This window comes from Oncorhynchus mykiss, chromosome 12 (assembly GCF_057628025.1).
Source record: "Oncorhynchus mykiss isolate SJ-2025 chromosome 12, ASM5762802v1, whole genome shotgun sequence".
Taxonomy (NCBI): domain Eukaryota; kingdom Metazoa; phylum Chordata; class Actinopteri; order Salmoniformes; family Salmonidae; genus Oncorhynchus; species Oncorhynchus mykiss.
Window position 1 is genome coordinate 2,662,501 of NC_143033.1, and position 26,715 is coordinate 2,689,215.

At 43.8% G+C, this 26,715-nt stretch overlaps 1 protein-coding gene and 1 long non-coding RNA gene across 3 annotated transcripts in view; one reads left to right on the top strand and one right to left on the bottom strand.

The window, feature by feature from the left end:
• LOC149979060 (uncharacterized) overlaps positions 1–26,715 on the top strand; it is a 519,908-nt gene that overhangs the window by 283,133 nt on the left and 210,060 nt on the right. The window lies entirely within an intron of this gene.
• The window catches only part of unm_sa34860 (un-named sa34860), a 180,599-nt gene that overhangs the window by 135,110 nt on the left and 18,774 nt on the right, over positions 1–26,715 (bottom strand). For both annotated transcript variants that reach the window (XM_036936733.2, XM_090191544.1), the window contains exon 3: positions 5,871–6,534. In XM_036936733.2, the coding sequence (XP_036792628.2) occupies positions 5,871–6,534 (664 nt within the window). The remainder of the gene's footprint in view (positions 1–5,870; positions 6,535–26,715) is intronic.

The window sequence follows — 26,715 nt, forward strand, 5'->3', positions numbered from 1 at the left end:
GAGCCTATGAATGAGTTTGAAATCAAATAGAGTGGAATAATAGTCCTTTAAACCCTACAGATAAATACATGAATAATCATTATTTACAGTGGCAAGGAAAAGTATGTGAAATCTTTGGAAATACCTGGAATTCTGCATAAATTGGTCATACAATTTGATCTGATCTTCATCTAGGTCACAACAATAGACAAACACAGTCTGCTTAAACTCATAAACACACAAACAATTATACGTTTTCATGTCTTTATTGAACACACGGTGTAAACATTCACAGTGCAGGGTGGGAAAAGTACGTGAACCCTTGGATTTAATAACTGGTTGACCCTCCTTTGGCAGCAATAACCTCAACCAAACGTTTTCTGTAGTCGGGAATCAGACCTGCACAACGGTCAGGAGGAATTTTGGACCATTCTTCTTTACAAAACTGTTTCAGGTCAGCAATATTCTTGGGATGTCTGGTGTGAACTGCTCTCTTGAGGTCATGCCACAGCATCTCAAATCTGGTTGAGGTCAGGACTCTGACTGGGCCACTCCAGAAGGCGTATTTTTTTCTGTTGAAGCCATTCTGTTGTTGATTTACATCTGTGTTTTGGGTCGTTGTCCTGTTGCATCACCCAACTTCTGTTGAGCTTCAATTGGCGCACAGATAGACTAACATTCTCCTGCAAAATGTATTGATAAACTTGGGAGTTCATTTTTTTGTCGATGGTAGCGAGCTGTCCAGGTCCTGAGGCAGCAAAGCAGCCCCAAACCATGATGCTCCCTCCACCATACTTTACAGTTGGGATGAGGTTTTGATGTTGGTGTGCTGTGCCTTTTTTTCTCCACACATAGTGTTTTGTGTTCCTTCCAAACAACTCAACTGTAGTTTCATCTGTCCACATAATATTTTGCCAGTAGCGTTGTGGAACATCCAGGTGCTCTTTTGCAAACTTCAAACCTGCAGCAATGTTTTTTTCGGACAGCAGTGGCTTCTTCCGTTGTGTACTCCCATGAACACCATTCTTGTTCAGTGTTTTACGTATCGTAGACTCGTCAACAGAGATGTTAGCATGTTCCAAAGGTTTCTGTGTGTCTTTAGCTGACACTCTAGGATTCTTCTTAACCTCATTGAACATTCTGCGCTGTGCTCTTGCAGTCCTCTTTGCAGGATGGCCACTCCTAGGGAGAGTAGCAACAGTGCTGAACTTTCTCCATTTATAGACAATTTGTCTTACCGTGGACTGATGAACATCAAGGCTTTTGGAGACACTTTTGTAACCCTTTCCAGCTTTATGCAAGTCAACAATTATTAATCTTAGGTCTTCGGAGATCTCTCTTGTTCGAGGCATGGTTCACATCAGGCAATGCTTCTTGTGAATAGAAAACTCACATTTTGTGAGTGTTTTTTTATAGAGAAAGGGAGCTCTAACCAACATCTCCAATCTCGTCTCATTGGTTGGACTCCAGGTTAGCTAACTCCTGACTCCAATTAGCTTTTGGAGAAGTCAATAGCCTAGGGGGGTTCACATACTTTTTCCAACCTACACAGTGAATATTTAAATTATGTATTCAATATGAACAAGAAAAATACAATAATTTGTGTGTTATTAGTTTAAGCACAATGTGTTTGTTTGTTGTTTTTATGAACATATTCAATCAGAAATCCAGGTAATTCCAAAGGGTTCACATACTTTGTCTTGCCATTGTATTTTAATATCAACTATAAAATATTGATAATAATATTATAATATGAATATATAATATTACCCTAATAAATGCTAGGAAAGGCTTTTAAATAGGTCTACTATGAATGTGTTTAACTGAAAGGGTCAGGGTACAGTCTAGTTCATCACCTAACACCTGCCCCTACCCACCTAACACCTGCCCCTACCCACCTAACAAGCTAACTGAGGACAAACAGATACTTTGTCAAATGTAACATTTTCTTCAAAGAGACAGACACAGCCGAGAGGTATTTTGTGGTAACCATGGAAACCGGAGTAAAGCTGTTGGCTCTGAAAGAGAGGGAGACAACAAGACAGTTTGGCTCCACGTCAGACACAACACCAGATATCAGACACCACATCAGACACAACACAGCACCACAACAGACACAACACCAGATATCAGACACCACACAGCCCCACATCAGACAACACCAGATATCAGACACCACACAGCCCCACATCAGACAACACCAGATATCAGACACCACACAGCACCACATCAGACACCACACAGCACCACATCAGACAACACCAGATATCAGACACCACACAACATTAGACAACACCAGATATCAGACACAACACAGCACCACATCAGACACCACACAGCACCACATCCAACACCACACAGCCCCACATCAGACAACACCAGATATCAGACACCACACAGCCCCACATCAGACAACACCAGATATCAGACACCACACAGCACCACATCAGACACCACACAGCACCACATCAGACAACACCAGATATCAGACACCACACAACATCAGACAACACCAGATATCAGACACAACACAGCACCACATCATACACCACACAGCACCACATCAGACACCACACAGCCCCACATCAGACACAACACCAGATATCAGACACCACACAACACCAGATATCAGACACCACACAACACCAGATATCAGGCACCACACAACACCAGATATCAGGCACCACACAGCACCACATCAGACACAACACAGCACCACATCAGACACCACACAGCCACACATCAGACAACACCAGATATCAGACACCACACAGCACCACATCAGACAACACCAGATATCAGACACCACACAGCCCCACATCAGACACCACACAGCCCCACATCAGACACAACACAGCACCACATCAGACACAACACCAGATATCAGACACAACACAGCACCACATCAGACACAACACCAGATATCAGACACCACACAACACCAGATATCAGACAACACAGCACCACATCAGACACAACACCAGATATCAGACACCACACAACACCAGATTTCAGACACCACACAGCACCACATCAGACACCACACACCACCAGATATCAGACACCACATCGGACACAACACAGCACCACATCAGACACCACACAACACCAGATATGAGACACAACACCAGATATCAGACACAACACCAGATATCAGACACAACACCAGATATCAGACACAACACAGCACCACATCAGACACAACACAGCACCACAACAGACACAACACCAGATATCAGACACAACACAGCACCACATCAGACACCACACAACACCAGATATGAGACACAACACCAGATATCAGACACAACACCAGATATCAGACACAACACCAGATATCAGACACAACACCAGATATCAGACACAACACAGCACCACAACAGACACAACACCAGATATCAGACACAACACAGCACCACATCAGACACAACACAACACTAGAGGTCGACCAATTAACAGGCATGGCCGAATAATTAGGGCCGATTTCAAGTTTTCATAACAATCGGTAATCGGGATTTTTGGACGCCTAACATTGCAATCCACGAGGAGACTGCGTGGCAGGCTAAACACCTGTTGATGCGAGTGCAGCAAGGAGCCAAGGTAAGTTGCTAGCTAGCATTAAACTTACCTTATAAAAAGCAATCAATCTTAACATAATCACTAATTAACTACACATGGTTGATGATATTACTAGTTTAACTAGCATGTCCTGCGTTGCATATAATCAATGCGGTGTCTGTTAATTTATCATCGAATCACAGCCGACTTCGCCAAATGGGTGATGACTTAAACAAAAGCGCATTTGCGAAAAAAGCAAAATGTCGTTGCACCAATGTACCGAACCATAAACAACAATGCCTTTCTTAAAATCAATACACAGAAGTATATATTCTTAAACCTGCATATTTAGTTAAAATAAATTACTGTTAGCGGGCAATATTAACTAGGGAAATTGTGTCCCTTCTCTTTAGTTCCGTGCAAGCAGAGTCAGGGTATATGCAGCAGTTGTCACGATTTCCCCCGAAGTCGGTTCCTCTCCTTGTTCGGGCGGCGTTCGACGTCACCAGCCTTCTAGCCCTTCCGGATTTGACCATATTAATGACCTAAGGCTCGCATTTCTGTGTGTTTATTATATTATAATTAAGTCTATGATTTGATATTTGATAGAGCAGTCTGACTGAGCGGTGGTAGGCAGCAGCAGGCTCATAAGCATTCATTCAAACAGCACTTTACTGCGTTTACCAGCAGCTCTTAGCATGCTTGAAGCACAGCGCTGTTTATGACTTCAAGCCTATCAACTCCAGAGATTAGGCTGGCAATACTATAGTGCCTATAAGAACATCCAATAGTCAAAGGAATATGAAATACAAATGAAAAATAGTCCTATAATTCCTGTAATAATTACAACCTAGAACTTCTCAACGGGGAATATTGAAGACTCATGTCAAAAGGAACCACCAGCTTTCATACGTTCTCATGTTCTGAGCAAGGAACTTAATGTTAAAAGTTAGCATCTGTGACTGCTTTAAGCCTCTCTCTAATGTTAATATGCCTTGTTATGCCTGTCTCGGCTAGTCCTAATTGTATTATTTCACTGTAGAGCCCTCATTCCCACTCACCTTAGATAGCTCTTTTGTCCCACCCCCACACATGTGGAGACCTCATCTGGCTTAACTGGTGCCACCAGAGACGAAACCTCGCATCGCCTGGTTCCTCTCTAGGTTTCTTCCTAGGTTTTGGCATGTCTAGGGAGTTGTTCCTAGCCACCGTGCTTCTACACCTCTCAGCTCACTGGTCACCATAGTAACACCCACCCGTAGAACGTGCTCCAGCAGGTATATTTCACTGGTCATCCCCAAAGCCAACTCCTCCTTTGGTTGCCTTTCCTTCCAGTTCTTTGCTGCAATAACTGGAATGAATTGCAAACATCACTGAAGCTGGAGATATATCTCCCTGAGTAACTTTAAGCATCAGCTGTCAGAGCAGCTTACATAACACTGCACCTGTACATAGCCCATCTGTAAATAGCCCATCCAACTACCTCATCCCATATTGTTATTTATTTTGCTCTCTTGCACCCCAGTATCTCTACTTGCACATCATCATCTGCACAGCTATCACTCCAGTGTTAATGCTCAATTGTAATTATTTCGCTATTTCACTAGGGCCTATTTATTGCCTTACCTCCCTAATCGTACTACATTTGCACACAAAGTATATAGACGTTTCTATTGTGTTATTGACTGTACATTTATGTGATACTCTGTGTTGTTGTTTGTGTTGCACTGCTTGGCTTTATCTTGGCCAGGTCACAGTTGTAAATTACAACTTGTTCTCAACTGGCCGACCTGGTTAAATAAAGGTGAAATAATAATAAAAAAAGACACACAAAGTCAATCAAGAGACACACACACGTAGAGAGAGGTAGATGTTCACTCACTTCACCCCGATCACTTCTTCTGTGCAGTGATTATGGTTGATAGCCTATAGCTAGCTAACAGTTTCCTTGTTATCATCAAAGCCACCATGACAGCTATAACATAGGATAAATGATGATATTGTTCATTAGGAGAAAAACATTTCAAGTGTAATAATGTGGTTGTCAATGCCTGTCCTTATTATGATGTGAACACATTCCATTAGCTTACCCATGTCATCATATTCCATACTGGTACGCATGGGGTTGAAATGTAGCTAGCCCGCAAGCCTGAGGCTAGTAATTTTCAGACAGGGTTAGGAGAAAATGTACCAAACTAGCCCATGAAATTCTGTCTTTTCAAACATCGCATGGAACATATTTTGGACGTCAATGTTATACTTGCTGGCCAGGGCCTAAGATCTTTATGTTCCGTCCCTGCTCGTGTGTATAAACAATTTGATTCAGTACATACCTTGACAACTGTCATTCACTTCCTCAAACCCCGCCTGGCACACACACTTCCCGATGGGCACTAGCCACTCCCCCTCTGCGCTGCAGTGCATCCTGGGTAGGTCCTCCGCCACCGAGTTGTTGACACAGTTTCCAGCCACCTCCAGCAGCTGGGAGGAGTCCGAACCTGTAATAGTGTCCTGGAACTGAGCTAGGTTCCTCACTATGAAGGGACACTTCTTATAGAACACCCTGACAGAAACCAGCGCTATACAGGCTCCCAGGTCTTGAAACGCCAGGTAGAACCCCTTCTTCGTCAACGGTCCCAGATCCCTAACCTCTGTATTCAGCTTCATCACTCTGTCTCCCAGGTCTAACTCCGTAAAGCTCTCGTCAGCAGCGATGGTGTCTACCTTAGAGTACTGGCTCTCCCTGAGGTTCCTCCCCTCCTCGTCGTTAGACTCATAGTAGTACATGTTGAAGGTCTCCTTGCAGGTACCCACGCCACCCGGAAGGCTGTTACAGTCCCTCAGGGTGAACTGTAGCTCCACAAACACCCTCTGAGCCCCCTCGTTGAGGATGAGGTTGGTCTGGAGCCAATTGTTCTGGTTGTGTTCCATCACTTTACACACCTGGTACGTGTGGATCGGAGCATAGTTCTCATCTACCTCACCTATCTCCTCCCACTGTAGAGAAGGGAAATAGAGAGATGGAAAGATATCAAACATTGTTTCATGTTCAGTTACAGCTGACTGGGTTATGTTGTAATTAGCTACTGCTAAGTAGTTATCATCTACCTCACCTATCTCCTCTAGCTACAGGTTACTAGAGTTGACCAGAACCTATTGTCTACAGGTTACTAGAGTTGACCAAAACCTATTGCCTATAGGTTACTAGAGTTGACCAGAACCTATTGCCTATAGGTTACTAGAGTTGACCAGAACCTATCGTCTACAGGTTACTAGTATTGACCAGAACCTATCGTCTACAGGTTACTAGAGTTGACCAGAACCTATCGTCTACAGGTTACTAGAATTGACCAGAACCTATCGTCTACAGGTTACTAGAGTTGACCAGAACCTATTGTCTACAGGTTACTAGAGTTGACCAGAACCTATCGTCTACAGGTTACTAGAGTTGACCAGAACCTATTGTCTACAGGTTGCTAGAGTTGACCAGAACCTATCGTCTACAGGTTACTAGAATTGACCAGAACCTATCGTCTACAGGTTACTAGAGTTGACCAGAACCTATCGTCTACAGGTTACTAGAATTGATCAGAACCTATCGTCTACAGGTTACTAGAATTGATCAGAACCTATCGTCTACAGGTTACTAGAGTTGACCAGAACCTATCGTCTACAGGTTACTAGAGTTGACCAGAACCTATCGTCTACAGGTTACTAGAATTGATCAGAACCTATCGTCTACAGGTTACTAGAGTTGACCAGAACCTATCGTCTACAGGTTACTAGAGTTGACCAGAACCTATCGTCTATAGGTTACTAGAGTTGACCAGAACCTATCGTCTACAGGTTACTAGAATTGACCAGAACCTATCGTCTACAGGTTACTAGAGTTGACCAGAACCTATCGTCTACAGGTTACTAGAATTGACCAGAACCTATCGTCTACAGGTTACTAGAGTTGACCAGAACCTATCGTCTACAGGTTACTAGAGTTGACCAGAACCTATTGTCTACAGGTTGCTAGAGTTGACCAGAACCTATCGTCTACAGGTTACTAGAGTTGACCAGAACCTATCGCCTATAGGTTACTAGAGTTGACCAGAACCTATCGTCTACAGGTTACTAGAATTGACCAGAACCTATCGTCTACAGGTTACTAGAGTTGACCAGAACCTATCGTCTACAGGTTACTAGAATTGATCAGAACCTATCGTCTACAGGTTACTAGAATTGATCAGAACCTATCGTCTACAGGTTACTAGAGTTGACCAGAACCTATCGTCTACAGGTTACTAGAGTTGACCAGAACCTATCGCCTATAGGTTACTAGAGTTGACCAGAACCTATCGTCTACAGGTTACTAGAATTGACCAGAACCTATCGTCTACAGGTTACTAGAGTTGACCAGAACCTATCGTCTACAGGTTACTAGAATTGATCAGAACCTATCGTCTACAGGTTACTAGAATTGATCAGAACCTATCGTCTACAGGTTACTAGAGTTGACCAGAACCTATCGTCTACAGGTTACTAGAATTGATCAGAACCTATCGTCTACAGGTTACTAGAGTTGACCAGAACCTATCGTCTACAGGTTACTAGAATTGATCATTACCTATCGTCTACAGGTTACTAGAGTTGACCAGAACCTATCGTCTACAGGTTACTAGAGTTGACCAGAACCTATCGTCTACAGGTTACTAGAGTTGACCAGAACCTATCGTCTACAGGTTACTAGAGTTGACCAGAACCTATCGTCTACAGGTTACTAGAGTTGACCAGAACCTATCGTCTACAGGTTACTAGAGTTGACCAGAACCTATCGTCTACAGGTTACTAGAGTTGACCAGAACCTATTGTCTACAGGTTACTAGAGTTGACCAGAACCTATTGTCTACAGGTTACTAGAGTTGACCAGAACCTATTGTCTACAGGTTACTAGAGTTGACCAGAACCTATTGTCTACAGGTTACTAGAGTTGACCAGAACCTATCGTCTACAGGTTACTAGAGTTGACCAGAACCTATCGTCTACAGGTTACTAGAATTGACCAGAACCTATCGTCTATAGGTTACTAGAGTTGACCAGAACCTATCGTCTACAGGTTACTAGAGTTGACCAGAACCTATCGTCTACAGGTTACTAGAGTTGACCAGAACCTATTGTCTACAGGTTACTAGAGTTGACCAGAACCTATTGTCTACAGGTTACTAGAGTTGACCAGAACCTATTGTCTACAGGTTACTAGAATTGACCAGAACCTATTGTCTACAGGTTACTGGAGTTGACCAGAACCTATTGTCTACAGGTTACTAGAGTTGACCAGAACCTATCGTCTACAGGTTACTAGAGTTGACCAGAACCTATCGTCTACAGGTTACTAGAGTTGACCAGAACCTATCGTCTACAGGTTACTAGAGTTGACCAGAACCTATTGTCTACAGGTTACTAGAGTTGACCAGAACCTATTGTCTACAGGTTACTAGAGTTGACCAGAACCTATTGTCTACAGGTTACTAGAGTTGACCAGAACCTATCGTCTACAGGTTACTAGAGTTGACCAGAACCTATCGTCTACAGGTTACTAGAGTTGACCAGAACCTATCGTCTACAGGTTACTAGAGTTGACCAGAACCTATCGTCTACAGGTTACTAGAGTTGACCAGAACCTATCGTCTACAGGTTACTGGAGTTGACCAGAACCTATCGTCTACAGGTTACTGGAGTTGACCAGAACCTATCGTCTACAGGTTACTAGAGTTGACCAGAACCTATCGTCTACAGGTTACTAGAGTTGACCAGAACCTATCGTCTACAGGTTACTAGAGTTGACCAGAACCTATCGTCTACAGGTTACTAGAGTTGACCAGAACCTATCGTCTACAGGTTACTAGAATTGACCAGAACCTATCGTCTACAGGTTACTAGAGTTGACCAGAACCTATCGTCTACAGGTTACTAGAGTTGACCAGAACCTATCGTCTACAGGTTACTAGAGTTGACCAGAACCTATCGTCTACAGGTTACTGGAGTTGACCAGAACCTATCGTCTACAGGTTACTAGAGTTGACCAGAACCTATCGTCTATAGGTTACTAGAGTTGACCAGAACCTATCGCCTATAGGTTACTAGAGTTGACCAGAACCTATCGTCTACAGGTTACTAGAGTTGACCAGAACCTATCGTCTACAGGTTACTAGAGTTGACCAGAACCTATCGTCTACAGGTTACTAGAATTGACCAGAACCTATCGTCTACAGGTTACTAGAGTTGACCAGAACCTATTGCCTACAGGTTACTAGAGTTGACCAGAACCTATCGTCTACAGGTTACTAGAATTGACCAGAACCTATCGTCTACAGGTTACTAGAGTTGACCAGAACCTATCGTCTACAGGTTACTAGAATTGATCAGAACCTATCGTCTACAGGTTACTAGAATTGATCAGAACCTATCGTCTACAGGTTACTAGAGTTGACCAGAACCTATCGTCTACAGGTTACTAGAGTTGACCAGAACCTATCGTCTACAGGTTACTAGAATTGATCAGAACCTATCGTCTACAGGTTACTAGAGTTGACCAGAACCTATCGTCTACAGGTTACTAGAGTTGACCAGAACCTATCGTCTATAGGTTACTAGAGTTGACCAGAACCTATCGTCTACAGGTTACTAGAATTGACCAGAACCTATCGTCTACAGGTTACTAGAGTTGACCAGAACCTATCGTCTACAGGTTACTAGAGTTGACCAGAACCTATCGCCTACAGGTTACTAGAGTTGACCAGAACCTATCGTCTACAGGTTACTAGAATTGACCAGAACCTATCGTCTACAGGTTACTAGAGTTGACCAGAACCTATCGTCTACAGGTTACTAGAATTGATCAGAACCTATCGTCTACAGGTTACTAGAATTGATCAGAACCTATCGTCTACAGGTTACTAGAGTTGACCAGAACCTATCGTCTACAGGTTACTAGAGTTGACCAGAACCTATCGCCTACAGGTTACTAGAGTTGACCAGAACCTATCGTCTACAGGTTACTAGAATTGACCAGAACCTATCGTCTACAGGTTACTAGAGTTGACCAGAACCTATCGTCTACAGGTTACTAGAATTGATCAGAACCTATCGTCTACAGGTTACTAGAATTGATCAGAACCTATCGTCTACAGGTTACTAGAGTTGACCAGAACCTATCGTCTACAGGTTACTAGAATTGATCAGAACCTATCGTCTACAGGTTACTAGAGTTGACCAGAACCTATCGTCTACAGGTTACTGGAGTTGACCAGAACCTATCGTCTACAGGTTACTGGAGTTGACCAGAACCTATCGTCTACAGGTTACTAGAGTTGACCAGAACCTATCGTCTACAGGTTACTAGAGTTGACCAGAACCTATCGTCTACAGGTTACTAGAGTTGACCAGAACCTATCGTCTACAGGTTACTAGAGTTGACCAGAACCTATCGTCGACAGGTTACTAGAATTGACCAGAACCTATCGTCTACAGGTTACTAGAGTTGACCAGAACCTATCGTCTACAGGTTACTAGAGTTGACCAGAACCTATCGTCTACAGGTTACTAGAGTTGACCAGAACCTATCGTCTACAGGTTACTAGAATTGACCAGAACCTATCGTCTACAGGTTACTAGAGTTGACCAGAACCTATTGCCTACAGGTTACTAGAGTTGACCAGAACCTATCGTCGATAGGTTACTAGAGTTGACCAGAACCTATCGCCTATAGGTTACTAGAGTTGACCAGAACCTATCGTCTACAGGTTACTAGAGTTGACCAGAACCTATCGTCTACAGGTTACTAGAGTTGACCAGAACCTATCGTCTACAGGTTACTAGAATTGACCAGAACCTATCGTCTACAGGTTACTAGAGTTGACCAGAACCTATTGCCTACAGGTTACTAGAGTTGACCAGAACCTATCGTCTACAGGTTACTAGAATTGACCAGAACCTATCGTCTACAGGTTACTAGAGTTGACCAGAACCTATCGTCTACAGGTTACTAGAATTGATCAGAACCTATCGTCTACAGGTTACTAGAGTTGACCAGAACCTATTGTCTACAGGTTACTAGAGTTGACCAGAACCTATCGTCTACAGGTTACTAGAGTTGACCAGAACCTATCGTCTACAGGTTACTAGAATTGACCAGAACCTATCGTCTACAGGTTACTAGAGTTGACCAGAACCTATCGTCTACAGGTTACTAGAGTTGACCAGAACCTATCGCCTACAGGTTACTAGAGTTGACCAGAACCTATCGTCTACAGGTTACTAGAATTGACCAGAACCTATCGTCTACAGGTTACTAGAGTTGACCAGAACCTATCGTCTACAGGTTACTAGAATTGATCAGAACCTATCGTCTACAGGTTACTAGAATTGATCAGAACCTATCGTCTACAGGTTACTAGAGTTGACCAGAACCTATCGTCTACAGGTTACTAGAGTTGACCAGAACCTATCGCCTACAGGTTACTAGAGTTGACCAGAACCTATCGTCTACAGGTTACTAGAATTGACCAGAACCTATCGTCTACAGGTTACTAGAGTTGACCAGAACCTATCGTCTACAGGTTACTAGAATTGATCAGAACCTATCGTCTACAGGTTACTAGAATTGATCAGAACCTATCGTCTACAGGTTACTAGAGTTGACCAGAACCTATCGTCTACAGGTTACTAGAATTGATCAGAACCTATCGTCTACAGGTTACTAGAGTTGACCAGAACCTATCGTCTACAGGTTACTAGAATTGATCATTACCTATCGTCTACAGGTTACTAGAGTTGACCAGAACCTATCGTCTACAGGTTACTAGAGTTGACCAGAACCTATCGTCTACAGGTTACTAGAGTTGACCAGAACCTATCGTCTACAGGTTACTAGAGTTGACCAGAACCTATCGTCTACAGGTTACTAGAGTTGACCAGAACCTATCGTCTACAGGTTACTAGAGTTGACCAGAACCTATCGTCTACAGGTTACTAGAGTTGACCAGAACCTATTGTCTACAGGTTACTAGAGTTGACAAGAACCTATTGTCTACAGGTTACTAGAGTTGACCAGAACCTATTGTCTACAGGTTACTAGAGTTGACCAGAACCTATCGTCTACAGGTTACTAGAGTTGACCAGAACCTATCGTCTACAGGTTACTAGAGTTGACCAGAACCTATCGTCTACAGGTTACTAGAATTGACCAGAACCTATCGTCTATAGGTTACTAGAGTTGACCAGAACCTATCGTCTACAGGTTACTAGAGTTGACCAGAACCTATCGTCTACAGGTTACTAGAGTTGACCAGAACCTATCGTCTACAGGTTACTGGAGTTGACCAGAACCTATCGTCTACAGGTTACTAGAGTTGACCAGAACCTATCGTCTATAGGTTACTAGAGTTGACCAGAACCTATCGTCTACAGGTTACTAGAGTTGACCAGAACCTATCGTCTACAGGTTACTAGAGTTGACCAGAACCTATCGTCTACAGGTTACTAGAGTTGACCAGAACCTATCGTCTACAGGTTACTAGAATTGACCAGAACCTATCGTCTACAGGTTACTAGAGTTGACCAGAACCTATCGTCTACAGGTTACTGGAGTTGACCAGAACCTATCGTCTACAGGTTACTAGAATTGATCAGAACCTATCGTCTACAGGTTACTAGAGTTGACCAGAACCTATCGTCTACAGGTTACTAGAATTGATCATTACCTATCGTCTACAGGTTACTAGAGTTGACCAGAACCTATTGTCTACAGGTTACTAGAGTTGACCAGAACCTATTGTCTACAGGTTACTAGAGTTGACCAGAACCTATTGTCTACAGGTTACTAGAGTTGACCAGAACCTATTGTCTACAGGTTACTAGAGTTGACCAGAACCTATTGTCTACAGGTTACTAGAGTTGACCAGAACCTATTGTCTACAGGTTACTAGAGTTGACCAGAACCTATCGTCTACAGGTTACTAGAGTTGACCAGAACCTATCGTCTACAGGTTACTAGAGTTGACCAGAACCTATCGTCTACAGGTTACTAGAGTTGACCAGAACCTATCGTCTACAGGTTACTAGAGTTGACCAGAACCTATCGTCTACAGGTTACTAGAGTTGACCAGAACCTATCGTCTACAGGTTACTAGAATTGACCAGAACCTATCGTCTATAGGTTACTAGAGTTGACCAGAACCTATCGTCTACAGGTTACTAGAGTTGACCAGAACCTATCGTCTACAGGTTACTAGAGTTGACCAGAACCTATCGTCTACAGGTTACTAGAGTTGACCAGAACCTATCGTCTACAGGTTACTAGAGTTGACCAGAACCTATTGTCTACAGGTTACTAGAGTTGACCAGAACCTATCGCCTATAGGTTACTAGAGTTGACCAGAACCTATCGTCTACAGGTTACTAGAGTTGACCAGAACCTATCGTCTACAGGTTACTAGAGTTGACCAGAACCTATCGTCTACAGGTTACTAGAGTTGACCAGAACCTATCGTCTACAGGTTACTAGAGTTGACCAGAACCTATCGTCTACAGGTTACTAGAATTGACCAGAACCTATCGTCTACAGGTTACTAGAGTTGACCAGAACCTATCGTCTACAGGTTACTAGAGTTGACCAGAACCTATCGTCTACAGGTTACTAGAGTTGACCAGAACCTATCGTCTACAGGTTACTAGAGTTGACCAGAACCTATCGTCTACAGGTTACTAGAGTTGACCAGAACCTATCGTCTACAGGTTACTAGAATTGACCAGAACCTATTGTCTACAGGTTACTAGAGTTGACCAGAACCTATCGTCTACAGGTTACTAGAGTTGACCAGAACCTATTGTCTACAGGTTACTAGAGTTGACCAGAACCTATCGTCTACAGGTTACTAGAGTTGACCAGAACCTATCGTCTACAGGTTACTAGAGTTGACCAGAACCTATCGTCTACAGGTTACTAGAGTTGACCAGAACCTATCGTCTACAGGTTACTAGAGTTGACCAGAACCTATCGTCTACAGGTTACTAGAGTTGACCAGAACCTATCGTCTACAGGTTACTAGAGTTGACCAGAACCTATCGTCTACAGGTTACTAGAGTTGACCAGAACCTATCGTCTACAGGTTACTAGAGTTGACCAGAACCTATCGTCTACAGGTTACTAGAATTGACCAGAACCTATTGCCTATAGGTTACTAGAGTTGACCAGAACCTATTGCCTATAGGTTACTAGAGTTGACCAGAACCTATCGTCTACAGGTTACTAGAATTGACCAGAACCTATCGTCTACAGGTTACTAGAGTTGACCAGAACCTATCGTCTACAGGTTACTAGAGTTGACCAGAACCTATTGCCTATAGGTTACTAGAGTTGACCAGAACCTATTGCCTATAGGTTACTAGAGTTGACCAGAACCTATCGTCTACAGGTTACTAGAGTTGACCAGAACCCGTGGAATAATAGCGTAGCTGGTGAGGATAGTAGAAAATGTAGGGTTGTGTGTTTGGGTTGTGTGTGGTTGTGTGTATGGGTTGTGTGTATGGGTTGTGCATGAGTTATGTGTGGGTTGTGTATGGGTTGTGTGTAATTGTGTGTAAGTTGTGTGTGGGTTGTTTGTATGGGTTGTGTATGAGTTATGTGTAGGTTGTGTGTGGGTTGTGTGTATTGGTTGTGTATGAGTTATGTGTGGGTTGTGTACGGGTTATGTATGGGTTGTGTATGGGTGGTGTGTAATTGTGTGTAAGTTGTGTGTGGGTTGTGTATGGGTTGTGTATGGGTTGTATGTGGGTTGTGTGTTTGGGTTGTGTGTGGTTGTGTGTAAGTTGTGTGTGAGTTATGTGTGGGTTGTGTATGGGTTGTGTGTGATTGTGTTTAAGTTGTGTGTGGGTTGTGTATGGGTTGTGTGTGGGTTGTGTGTATGGGTTGTGTCTGAGTTATGTGTGGGTTGTGTATGGGTTGTGTGTGGGTTGTGTGTATGGGTTGTGTTTATGGGTTGTGTGTGGGTTGTGTGTATGGGTTGTGTTTATGGGTTGTGTGTATGGGTTGTGTATGAGTTATGTGTGGGTTGTGTATGGGTTGTGTATGGGTTGTGTGTGGGTTGTGTGTATGGGTTGTGTGTAATTGTGTGTGGGTTGTGTATGGGTTGTGTATGGGTTGTGTGTATGGGTTGTGTATGAGTTATGTTTGGGTTGTGTATGGGTTGTGTGTGGGTTGTGTATGGGCTGTGTGTATGGGTTGTGTATGTGTGTATGGGTTGTGTATGGGTTGTGTATGGGTTGTGTATGGGTTGTGTATGGGTTGTGTATGAGTTATGTATGGGTTGTGTATGGGTTATGTATGGGTTGTGTATGGGTTGTGTGTGGGTTGTGTATGGGCTGTGTATGGGTTGTGTATGGGTTGTGTATGGGTTGTGTATGAGTTATGTATGGGTTGTGTATGGGTTGTGTATGAGTTATGTATGGGTTGTGTATGGGTTGTGTGTGGGTTGTGTATGGGCTGTGTGTATGGGTTGTGTATGGGTTGTGTATGGGTTGTGTATGAGTTATGTATGGGTTGTGTATGGGTTGTGTGTGGGTTGTGTATGGGCTGTGTGTATGGGTTGTGTATGGGTTGTGTATGAGTTATGTATGGGTTGTGTATGGGTTGTGTATGAGTTATGTATGGGTTGTGTATGGGTTGTGTGTGGGTTGTGTATGGGCTGTGTGTATGGGTTGTGTATGGGTTGTGTATGGGTTGTGTATGAGTTATGTATGGGTTGTGTATGGGTTGTGTATGGGTTGTGTATGGGTTGTGTATGGGTTGTGTATGAGTTATGTATGGGCTGTGTATGGGTTGTGTATGGGTTGTGTATGGGTTGTGTATGAGTTATGTATGGGCTGTGTATGGGTTGTGTATGAGTTATGTATGGGTTGTGTATGGGTTGTGTGTGGGTTGTGTATGGGCTGTGTGTATGGGTTGTGTATGGGTTGTGTATGGGTTGTGTGTATGGGTTGTGTGTATGGGTTGTGTGTGGGTTGTGTATGAGTTATGTGTGGGTTGTGTATGGGTTGTGTATGGGTTGTGTATGGGTTGTGTATGGGTTGTGTATGGGTTGTGTGTGGGTTGTGTATGGGTTGTGTATGGGTTGTGTTTATGGGTTGTGTGTATGGGTTGTGTATGGGTTGTGTGTATGGGTTGTGTATGGGTTGTGTGTGGGTTGTGTGTGGGTTGTGTGTGGGTTGTGTGTGGGTTGTGTGTGGGTTGTGTATGGGTTGTGTATGGGTTGTGTATGGGTTGTGTGTGGGTTGTGTGTGGGTTATGTATGGGTTGTGTATGGGTTGTGTATGGGTTGTGTATGGGTTGTGTATGGGTTGTGTGTGGGTTGTTAACCAGTTATTGAAACCATTTTTTTCAAGCTGCTAAAATATTGGTCTAATTTAACTCCACTTCAACTGACAAAGTAAAAGCACAAAGACATTTCAAATACAACATTAATAATTCACTCCTCAGAAATCAGCTTCCATTCAGTTATAAATTACATTTCATTCCAGCTAGTAGAGAGGCCAGGATCCTATTGGTCTGACTGACTGGGTTATGAGACTCATTCAGCCAGCCCCGTCTGAGAGACCAGGGTTCTAGTGGTCTGACTGACTGGGTTATGAGACTCATTCAGCCAGCCCCGTCTGAGAGACCAGGGTTCTAGTGGTCTGACTGACTGGGTTATGAGACTCATTCAGCCAGCTCCGTCTGAGAGACCAGGGTTCTAGTGGTCTGACTGTCTGGGTTATGAGACTCATTCAGCCAGCTCCGTCTGAGAGACCAGGGTTCTAGTGGTCTGACTGTCTGGGTTATGAGACTCATTCAGCCAGCTCCGTCTGAGAGACCAGGGTTCTAGTGGTCTGACTGTCTGGGTTATGAGACTCATTCAGCCAGCTCCGTCTGAGAGATCAGGGTTCTAGTGGTCTGACTGTCTGGGTTATGAGACTCATTCAGCCAGCTCCGTCTGAGAGACCAGGGTTCTAGTGGTCTGACTGTCTGGGTTATGAGACTCATTCAGCCAGGCCCGTCTGAGAGTCCAGCGTTCTAGTGGTCTGACTGTCTGGGTTATGAGACTCATTCAGCCAGCCCCGTCTGAGAGTCCAGGGTCCTATTGGTCTGACTGACTGTAATGATGATATTTCCCTCTAAACCCAGGAGGCTTCAGACAGATGGGAGGTGTATTATAATGACACACTCGCACACACTCACGCTGGTGCACACACACACACACACACACAGGTTGGTGCACACACGCACACACTCACGCACGTGAACACAGACAGATGTATTTCTAATGTCTCTGGGCTAAAGGCTATAAACATCTTTCTGCTCCAACCGCCACCCCCCCCCCCCCCCCATCCAATTGAATCCTTTCATCAGCCAGCTAATAGTGTCCTTTCATGACTCCATAATGTGGTCGCCAAAAACATGTCTGTGATCTGGTGGGTATAATGTCCGTTATCACGAACCGTATAATGTCTCCATAATCAGCTGTGTGATGTAGAGAAGTGGTGCACTGGGACGGTGTGTAAAGCATAGAATGATCTCGGACAAGGCGACAACTGTGAAATAGGACTTCGTAGTTACGTGTCAAATCAAATGTTATTTGTCACATGCGCCGAATATAACAGGGCGTTGACCTTACTGTGAAATGCTTACTTATTAACCTTTATTTAACCTTTATTTAACTAGGCAAGTCAGTTAAGAACAAATTCTTATTTTCAATGACGGCCTAGGAACATGACTGCCTGTTCAGGGGCAGAACGACAGATTTGTACCTTGGGGATTTGAGCTTGCAACCTCTCGGTTACTAGTCCAACGCTCTAACCACTAGGCTACCCTGCCGTCCCCTTATACAAGCCCTTTTACCAACAATGCAGTTTTAAGAAAAAAAAATATATATATATATTTTTTTTAAAGGTAAGAGATAAGAATAAGAAATAATTAAAGAGTAGCAGTAAATAACAATAGCCTATGCCTAGTGTGAGGCTGCAGGTCTTTTATGGTCGTCCACGAGTTGCCAGAACAGCTTCAAAGCTCCTTGGCATGAATTCTACAAGTGTCTAGAACTCTATTGGAGGGATGTGACATCATTCTTTCCAAGATAAATTCCATCACTTGGTGCTTTGTTGATAGTGGTGAAAAACACTGTCTCAGGCGTCGCTCCAGAATCTCCCATAAGTCTTCAATTTGGTTAAGATGTTGGGCCTAATGTATTAACTGTGCAAATTTACTAAATTAGGTCTTATTAAATTTACTAAATTAGGTCTTACTAAATTACGTGGAGATTGTAAGATTTGCAAGCGCCGCAAATTATTGTGATTTATCAAACTGTCGCGCGCAACATATAACCATGTTTTAATTTATAATTCAGAGCCATACTATATTTGTGCGCTGGTAACCACGCCTAGAAAACGCCCTCCATTCACCTTATATGGTAACCACGCCTGGAAAACACCCTCCATTCACCTTATATGGTAACCACGCCTAGAAAACGCCCTCCATTCACCTTATATGGTAACCACGCCTAGAAAACGCCCTCCTTTCACCTTATATGGTAACCACGCCTGGAAAACGCCCTCCATTCACCTTATATGGTAACCACGCCTAGAAAACGCCCTCCATTCACCTTATATGGTAACCACGCCTAGAAAACGCCCTCCATTCACCTTATATGGTAACCACGCCTAGAAAACGCCCTCCATTCACCTTATATGGTAACCACGCCTAGAAAACGCCCTCCATTCACCTTATATGGTAACCACGCCTAGAAAACGCCCTCCATTCACCTTATATGGTAACCACGCCTAGAAAACGCCCTCCATTCACCTTATATGGTAACCACGCCTAGAAAACGCCCTCCATTCACCTTATATGGTAACCACGCCTAGAAAACGCCCTCCATTCACCTTATATGGTAACCACGCCTAGAAAACGCCCTCCATTCACCTTATATGGTAACCACGCCTAGAAAACACCCTCCATTCACCTTATATGGTAACCACGCCTAGAAAACACCCTCCATTCACCTTATATGGTAACCACGCCTGGAAAACGCCCTCCATTCACCTTATATGGTAACCACGCCTAGAAAACGCCCTCCTTTCACCTTATATGGTAACCACGCCTAGAAAACGCCCTCCATTCACCTTATATGGTAACCACGCCTGGAAAACACCCTCCATTCACCTTATATGGTAACCACGCCTAGAAAACGCCCTCCATTCACCTTATATGGTCACGCCTAGAAAACGCCCTCCTTTCACCTTATATGGTAACCACGCCTGGAAAACACCCTCCATTCACCTTATATGGTAACCACGCCTAGAAAACGCCCTCCTTTCACCTTATATGGTAACCACGCCTGGAAAACGCCCTCCATTCACCTTATATGGTAATCACGCCTAGAAAACGCCCTCCATTCACCTTATATGGTAACCACGCCTGGAAAACACCCTCCATTCACCTTATATGTTAACCACGCCTAGAAAACGCCCTCCTTTCACCTTATATGGTAACCACGCCTGGAAAACGCCCTCCATTCACCTTATATGGTAACCACGCCTGGAAAACACCCTCCATTCACCTTATATGGTAACCACGCCTAGAAAACGCCCTCCATTCACCTTATATGGTAACCACGCCTGGAAAACGCCCTCCATTCACCTTATATGGTAACCACGCCTGGAAAACACCCTCCATTCACCTTATATGGTAACCACGCCTGGAAAACGCCCTCCATTCACCTTATATGGTAACCAAAACCCCCTCCATTCACCTTGTATGGTAACCAAAACGCCCTCCATTCACCTTATATGGTAACCAAAACGCCCTCCATTCACCTTATATGGTAACCAAAACGCCCTCCATTCACCTTATATGGTAACCAAAACCCCCTCCATTCACCTTATATGGTAACCAAAACCCCCTACATTCACCTTATATGGTAACCAAAACACCCTCATTTGCTGTGTGGAAATGTTGGAACTGGGTATTTCTAAAAGAGAGTCCAAAGGTAAATAAGATCATATTTCTGTAGAATGATTTCATATTTTTCAAACAAAAAAATGCGAGGGCCAAACACTGGCTGCATTCTGCATGATCGATTGTCTATTCAAACCATCTGCATAAAAATAATTGTTCAATATTTAGTTTATCAATTGATTGTGTTTCTATGTCCTGCAATGGAAGCAGGTTGACAGCTTCAAGTTCCTTGGTGTCCACATCACCAACAAACTATCATGGTCCAAGTACACCAAGAGAGTTGTGAAGAGGGCACAACAAAACCTATTCCCCCTCAGGAGACTGAAAAGATTTGGCATGGGTCCTCAGATCCTCAACAGCTGCACCATCGAGAGCATCTTGACTTGTTGCATCACCGCCTGGAATGGCAACTGCTCGGCCTCCGACCGCAAGGCGCTACAGAGGGTAATGCGAACGGCCCAGTACATCATTGGGGCAAAGCTGCCTGCCATCCAGGACCTCTATACCAGGCGGTGTCAGAGGAAGGCCCTAAAAATTGTCAAAGACTCCAGCCACCCAAGTCATAGACTGTTCTCTCTGCTACCACATGGCAAACAGTACCAGAGCACCAAGTCTAGGTCCAAGAGGCTTCTAAACAGCTTCTACCCCCAATCCATAAGACACCTAATCAAATGGCCACCCAGACTATTCGCATTACCCCCCCCCCCCTCTTTTACACACGGCTGCTACTCTCTGTTGTTATCCTCTATGCATAGTCACTTGAATAACTCTACTACATGTACATATTATTACCTCAGCTAACCGGTGCCCCTGCACATTGACTCTGTACAGGTACCCCCCTCTATATAGCCTCTACATTGACTCTGTACCGGTACCCCCTGTATATAGCCTCCACATTGACTCTGTACTGGTACCCCCTGTATATAGCCTCCACATTGACTCTGGACCGGTACCCCCTGTATATAACCTCCACATTGACTCTGTACCGGTACCCCCTGTATATAGCCTCCACATTGACTCTGGACCGGTACCCCCTGTATATAACCTCCACATTGACTCTGTACCGGTACCCCCTGTATATAGCCTCCACATTGACTCTGGACCGGTACCCCCCTGGATATAGGCTCCACATTGACTCTGTACCGTAACACCCTGGATATAGCCTCCACATTGACTCTGTACCGGTACCCCCTGTATATAGCCTCCACATTGACTCTGTACCGTAACACCCTGTATATAGCCTCCACATTGACTCTGTACCGGTACACCCTGTATATAGCCTCCACATTGACTCTGTACCGTAACACCCTGTATATAGCCTCCACATTGACTCTGTACCATAACACCCTGTATATAGCCTCCACATTGACTCTGTACCGTAATACCCTGTATATAGCCTCCACACTGACTCTGTACCGTAATACCCTGTATATAGCCTCCACATTGACTCTGTACCATAACACCCTGTATATAGCCTCCACATTGACTCTGTACCGTAACACCCTGGATATAGGCTCGCTATTGTTATTTTACTGCTGCTCTTTAATTACTTGTTACTTTTATTTGTTGTTCTTATCTGTATTTATAATTGTTTTAACTGCATTGTTGGTTAGGAGCTTGTAAGTCAGCACTTCACTGTGAGGTCTACTACACCTGTTGTATTCAGCATTTCACTGTAAGGTCTACCTACACCTGTTGTATTCAGCACTTCACTCTAAGGTCTACTACACCTGTTGTATTCAGCATTTCACTGTAAGGTCTACTACACCTGTTGTATTCAGCATTTCACTGTGAGGTCTACTACACCTGTTGTATTCAGCACTTCACTGTGAGGTCTACTACACCTGTTGTATTCAGCACTTCACTGTGAGGTCTACTACACCTGTTGTATTCAGCATTTCACTGGAAGGTCTACTACACCTGTTGTATTCAGCATTTCACTGTAAGGTCTACTAAACCTGTTGTACTCAGCATTTCACTGTAAGGTCTACTACACCTGTTGTATTCAGCATTTCACTGTAAGGTCTACTACACCTGTTGTATTCAGCAGTTCACTGTGAGGTCTACTACACCTGTTGTATTCAGCATTTCACTGTAAGGTCTACTACACCTGTTGTATTCAGCATTTCACTGTAAGGTCTACTACACCTGTTGTATTCAGCATTTCACTGTAAGGTCTACTACACCTGTTGTATTCAGCATTTCACTGTAAGGTCTACTATACCTGTTGTATTCAGCATTTCACTGTAAGGTCTACTACACCTGTTGTGTTCAGCATTTCACTGTAAGGTCTACTATACCTGTTGTATTCAGCATTTCACTGTGAGGTCTACTACAGCTGTTGTATTCAGCATTTCACAGTAAGGTCTACTACACCTGTTGTATTCAGCATTTCACTGTAAGGTCTACTACACCTGTTGTATTCAGCATTCCACTGTGAGGTCTACTACACCTGTTGTGTTCAGCATTTCACTGTAAGGTCTACTACACCTGTTGTATTCAGCATTTTCACTGTGAGGTCTACTACACCTGTTGTATTCAGCATTTCACTGTAAGGTCTACTACACCTGTTGTATTCAGCATTTCACTGTAAGGTCTACTACACCTGTTGTATTCAGCATTTCCCTGTAAGGTCTACTACACCTGTTGTTTTCGGCACATGTGACTAATAACATTTGGTTTGATTTGAGAATTCTGCACACAATACCGCATAATGACAAAACGAAAATGGAAGAAGTTTGGAACAGCCAAGACTCTTCCTAGAGCCGCCCGGCTAAACTGAGCAATCAGGGGGGGGGGGGGCTTTGCCCCGAAGTCAATCCTGTGTTGTCTTGGCTGTGTGCCAGACTGGGGCGAAGGTTTACCTTCCAACAAGACAACGACCCTAAGCACACAGACAAGATAACGAAGGAGTGGCTTCGGGACAAGTCTCTGAATGTCCTCGAGTGGCCCAGCCAGAACCCGATCGAACATCTCTGGTGAGACCTGAAAGTAGCTGTGCAGCGACGCTCCCCATCCGACCTGACAGAGCTTGAGAGGATCTGCAGAGAAGAATGGGAGAAACTCCCCAAATACAGGTCTGCCAAACTTGTAGAGTCATAAGACTTGAGACTGTAATCACTACTAAAGGTGCTTCAACAAAGTACTGAGTAAAGGGTCTGAATACTTACGTGAATGTGATATTTAATAAATTTGCACAAAAAACATGTTTTTGCTTTGTCATTGTGGGGTATTGTGATGTCATTATGGGGTATTGTGATGTCATTATGGGGTATTGTGATGTCATTATGGGGTATTGTGTGTAGATTGATGAGGGGGAAAAAACATTTAATCTATTTTAGAATAATGCTGTAACGTAACAAAATGTGGAAAAAAGTGGAAGGGGCCTGAATACTTCCCGAAAGCTCTGTAGATTAAGACCCCGCTGAGCCGACATGAAATATGGCTCAGAAAATGTACCTCAATACCGGTGAGAATATACTCAGAATTGTCCCATTACCCCAACTATTGGGAAGATTGAAGGATCGCTAAGCAGGTGTAACAGTTAGCATAATGGGACAGTACAATTCAAACAGCAAATAGCATTTTCACATGTGAAAGTTTTTGCGCCTGTCTGCCTACATGCCTGCTTGTCTGCCTACCTACCTGTCTGCCTACCTACCTGTCTGCCTACATGCCTGCCTGTCTGCCTACCTACCTGTCTGCCTAACTGCCTACATTCCTGCCTGCCTGCCTACATGCCTGCCTGCCTGCCTACATGCCTGCCTGCCTGCCTGCCTATATTCCTGCCTGTCTGTCTACATGCCTGCCTGCCTGTCTGCCTGCCTACATGCCTGCCTGTCTGTCTACATGCCTGCCTGTCTACGTATCTGTGTGCAGTGCTGAGTCTGGTTGGACCCCTGATGACACACCCAGCAGAGTAAAACACTCACACACTCACACACACACACACACACACACACACACACACACACACACACACACACACACTCAGCAGAGACCACAGAGACAAATCCTCTTAACGCTGATAAACAGGATGTAAAGTAACAGGTTGGACTCGGCTTTAAAACAGATTAGGCCTAACACACACTCACTCTAATAGCGAGTGCTTCCCCAATTCCTACTCCCTATACAGTGTACTACAGTTGACACGGGCCCTTAAGGATCTGGTTAAAAAGTACTCCCTATACAGTGTACTACAGTTGACACGGGCCCTTAAGGATCTGGTTAAAAAGTACTCCACTATACAGTGAATATGGCGTCATTTGGGAAGCACCCAGGAAGATGTAACGAGGTGCTCTTCACAACGACTGGAGGGACAGAACACAAAGGGATTACCCAGGACGGACCGGAGATACACTGAGAGGACAAAACATTAGGAACACCGTCTTAATATTGAGTAACAAACCCTTTTGCCCTCAGCAAAGCTTACATTTACCTGGGCATGGACTCTACAAGGTGTTGAAAGCGTTCCACAAGGATGCTGGCCCATGTTGACTCCAATACTTCCCACAGTCCTTTGGGTGGTGGACAGTTCTTGATAAACACGGGAAACTATTGAGTGTGAAAAACCCAGCAATGTTGCCCTTCTTGACACACTCCAGTGTGCCTGGCACCTACTACCATACCCGTTCAAAGAAACTTCAATATTTTGTCTTGCCCATTTACCCTCTGAATGGCACACATACACAATCCATGTCTCCATTGTCTCAGGGCTTATAAATCCTTCTTTAACCACGTGTCTCCTCCCCTTCATCTACACTGATTGAAGTGGATTTAACAGGTGACATCAATAAGGGATCATAACTTCCACCTGGATTCACCTGGTCCGTCTATGTCATGGCAAAAGGTGTTCTTAATTTGTTGTATACTCAGTGTAATTGACCTGCGTCACTGGGTTAACCTTGCAATGTTTGTGTTTCTATCTAGAAATGGTGATCGTAAAGTTTATTAGTGTAGGCACTGTTAGCGATCTTTACCCTCCTGTTCTCTTCTGTGTACTATACAGACTGTTCCTGTAGACAGAACAACTGTGTTTGATGATAACAGAAAGCATTTCTTAACCTTTGACCTTTACCTGACCTTTACCTGACCTTTACCTGTGTTCTTCCTCCCTGCATCTTTTGAATCCTTCTCTATCTCTTTACTCACTTCCTTTCACTCGTTACTCTCTGTCCTCCTGTTCACTCCTGAATGCACCCTTCTCTATCTCTTTACTCACTTCCTTTCACTCGTTTCTCTCTATCCTCCTGTTCACTCCTGAATGCACCCTTCACTATTTCTTTACTCACTTCCTTTCACTCGTTTCTCTCTGTCCTCCTGTTCACTCCTGAATGCACCCTTCTCTATTTCTTTACTCACTTCCTTTCACTCGTTACTCTCTATCCTCCTGTTCACTCCTGAATGCACCCTTCTCTATTTCTTTACTCACTTCCTTTCACTCGTTACTCTCTGTCCTCCTGTTCACTCCCGAATGTACCCTTCACTATTTCTTTACTCAATTCCTTTCACTCGTTACTCTCTATCCACCTGTTCACTCCTGAAAGCACCCTCTCCCTGTTTAGCTCTCCCACTTGAACCCTGTAACTCACTCCAAGCCACTCCAAGCCAACACTATTTCTGTGGCTCAACTGTGCACTAAACATCACGCACACCAAACCCGAGTGCTCAGTCCCTAGGCACCCCCCTAGCCTCTCAACACAGAATGAAAGATAAAGAAAGAGCTAAGAGAAAAAGAAAGAGAGAACTAAGAGAAAGAGCAGTCTGGACTGGTTGAAGCCGAGTGGGACGGATTATTTTAAAAGTATTTAAGTCTGCGGTGAATCATCAAGATCAATTTATTTATTTTTTTTATTTTTTATTTCACCTTTATTTAACCAGGTAGGCTAGTTGAGAACAAGTTCTCATTTGCAACTGCGACCTGGCCAAGATAAAGCATAGCAGTATGAGCAGACAACACAGAGTTACACATGGAGTAAACAATTAACAAGTCAATAACACAGTAGAAAACAAAGGGGGAGTCTATATACAATGTGTGCAAAAGGCATGAGGAGGTAGGCGAATAATTACAATTTTGCAGATTAACACTGGAGTGATAAATGATCAGATGGTCATGTGCAGGTAGAGATATTGGTGTGCAAAAG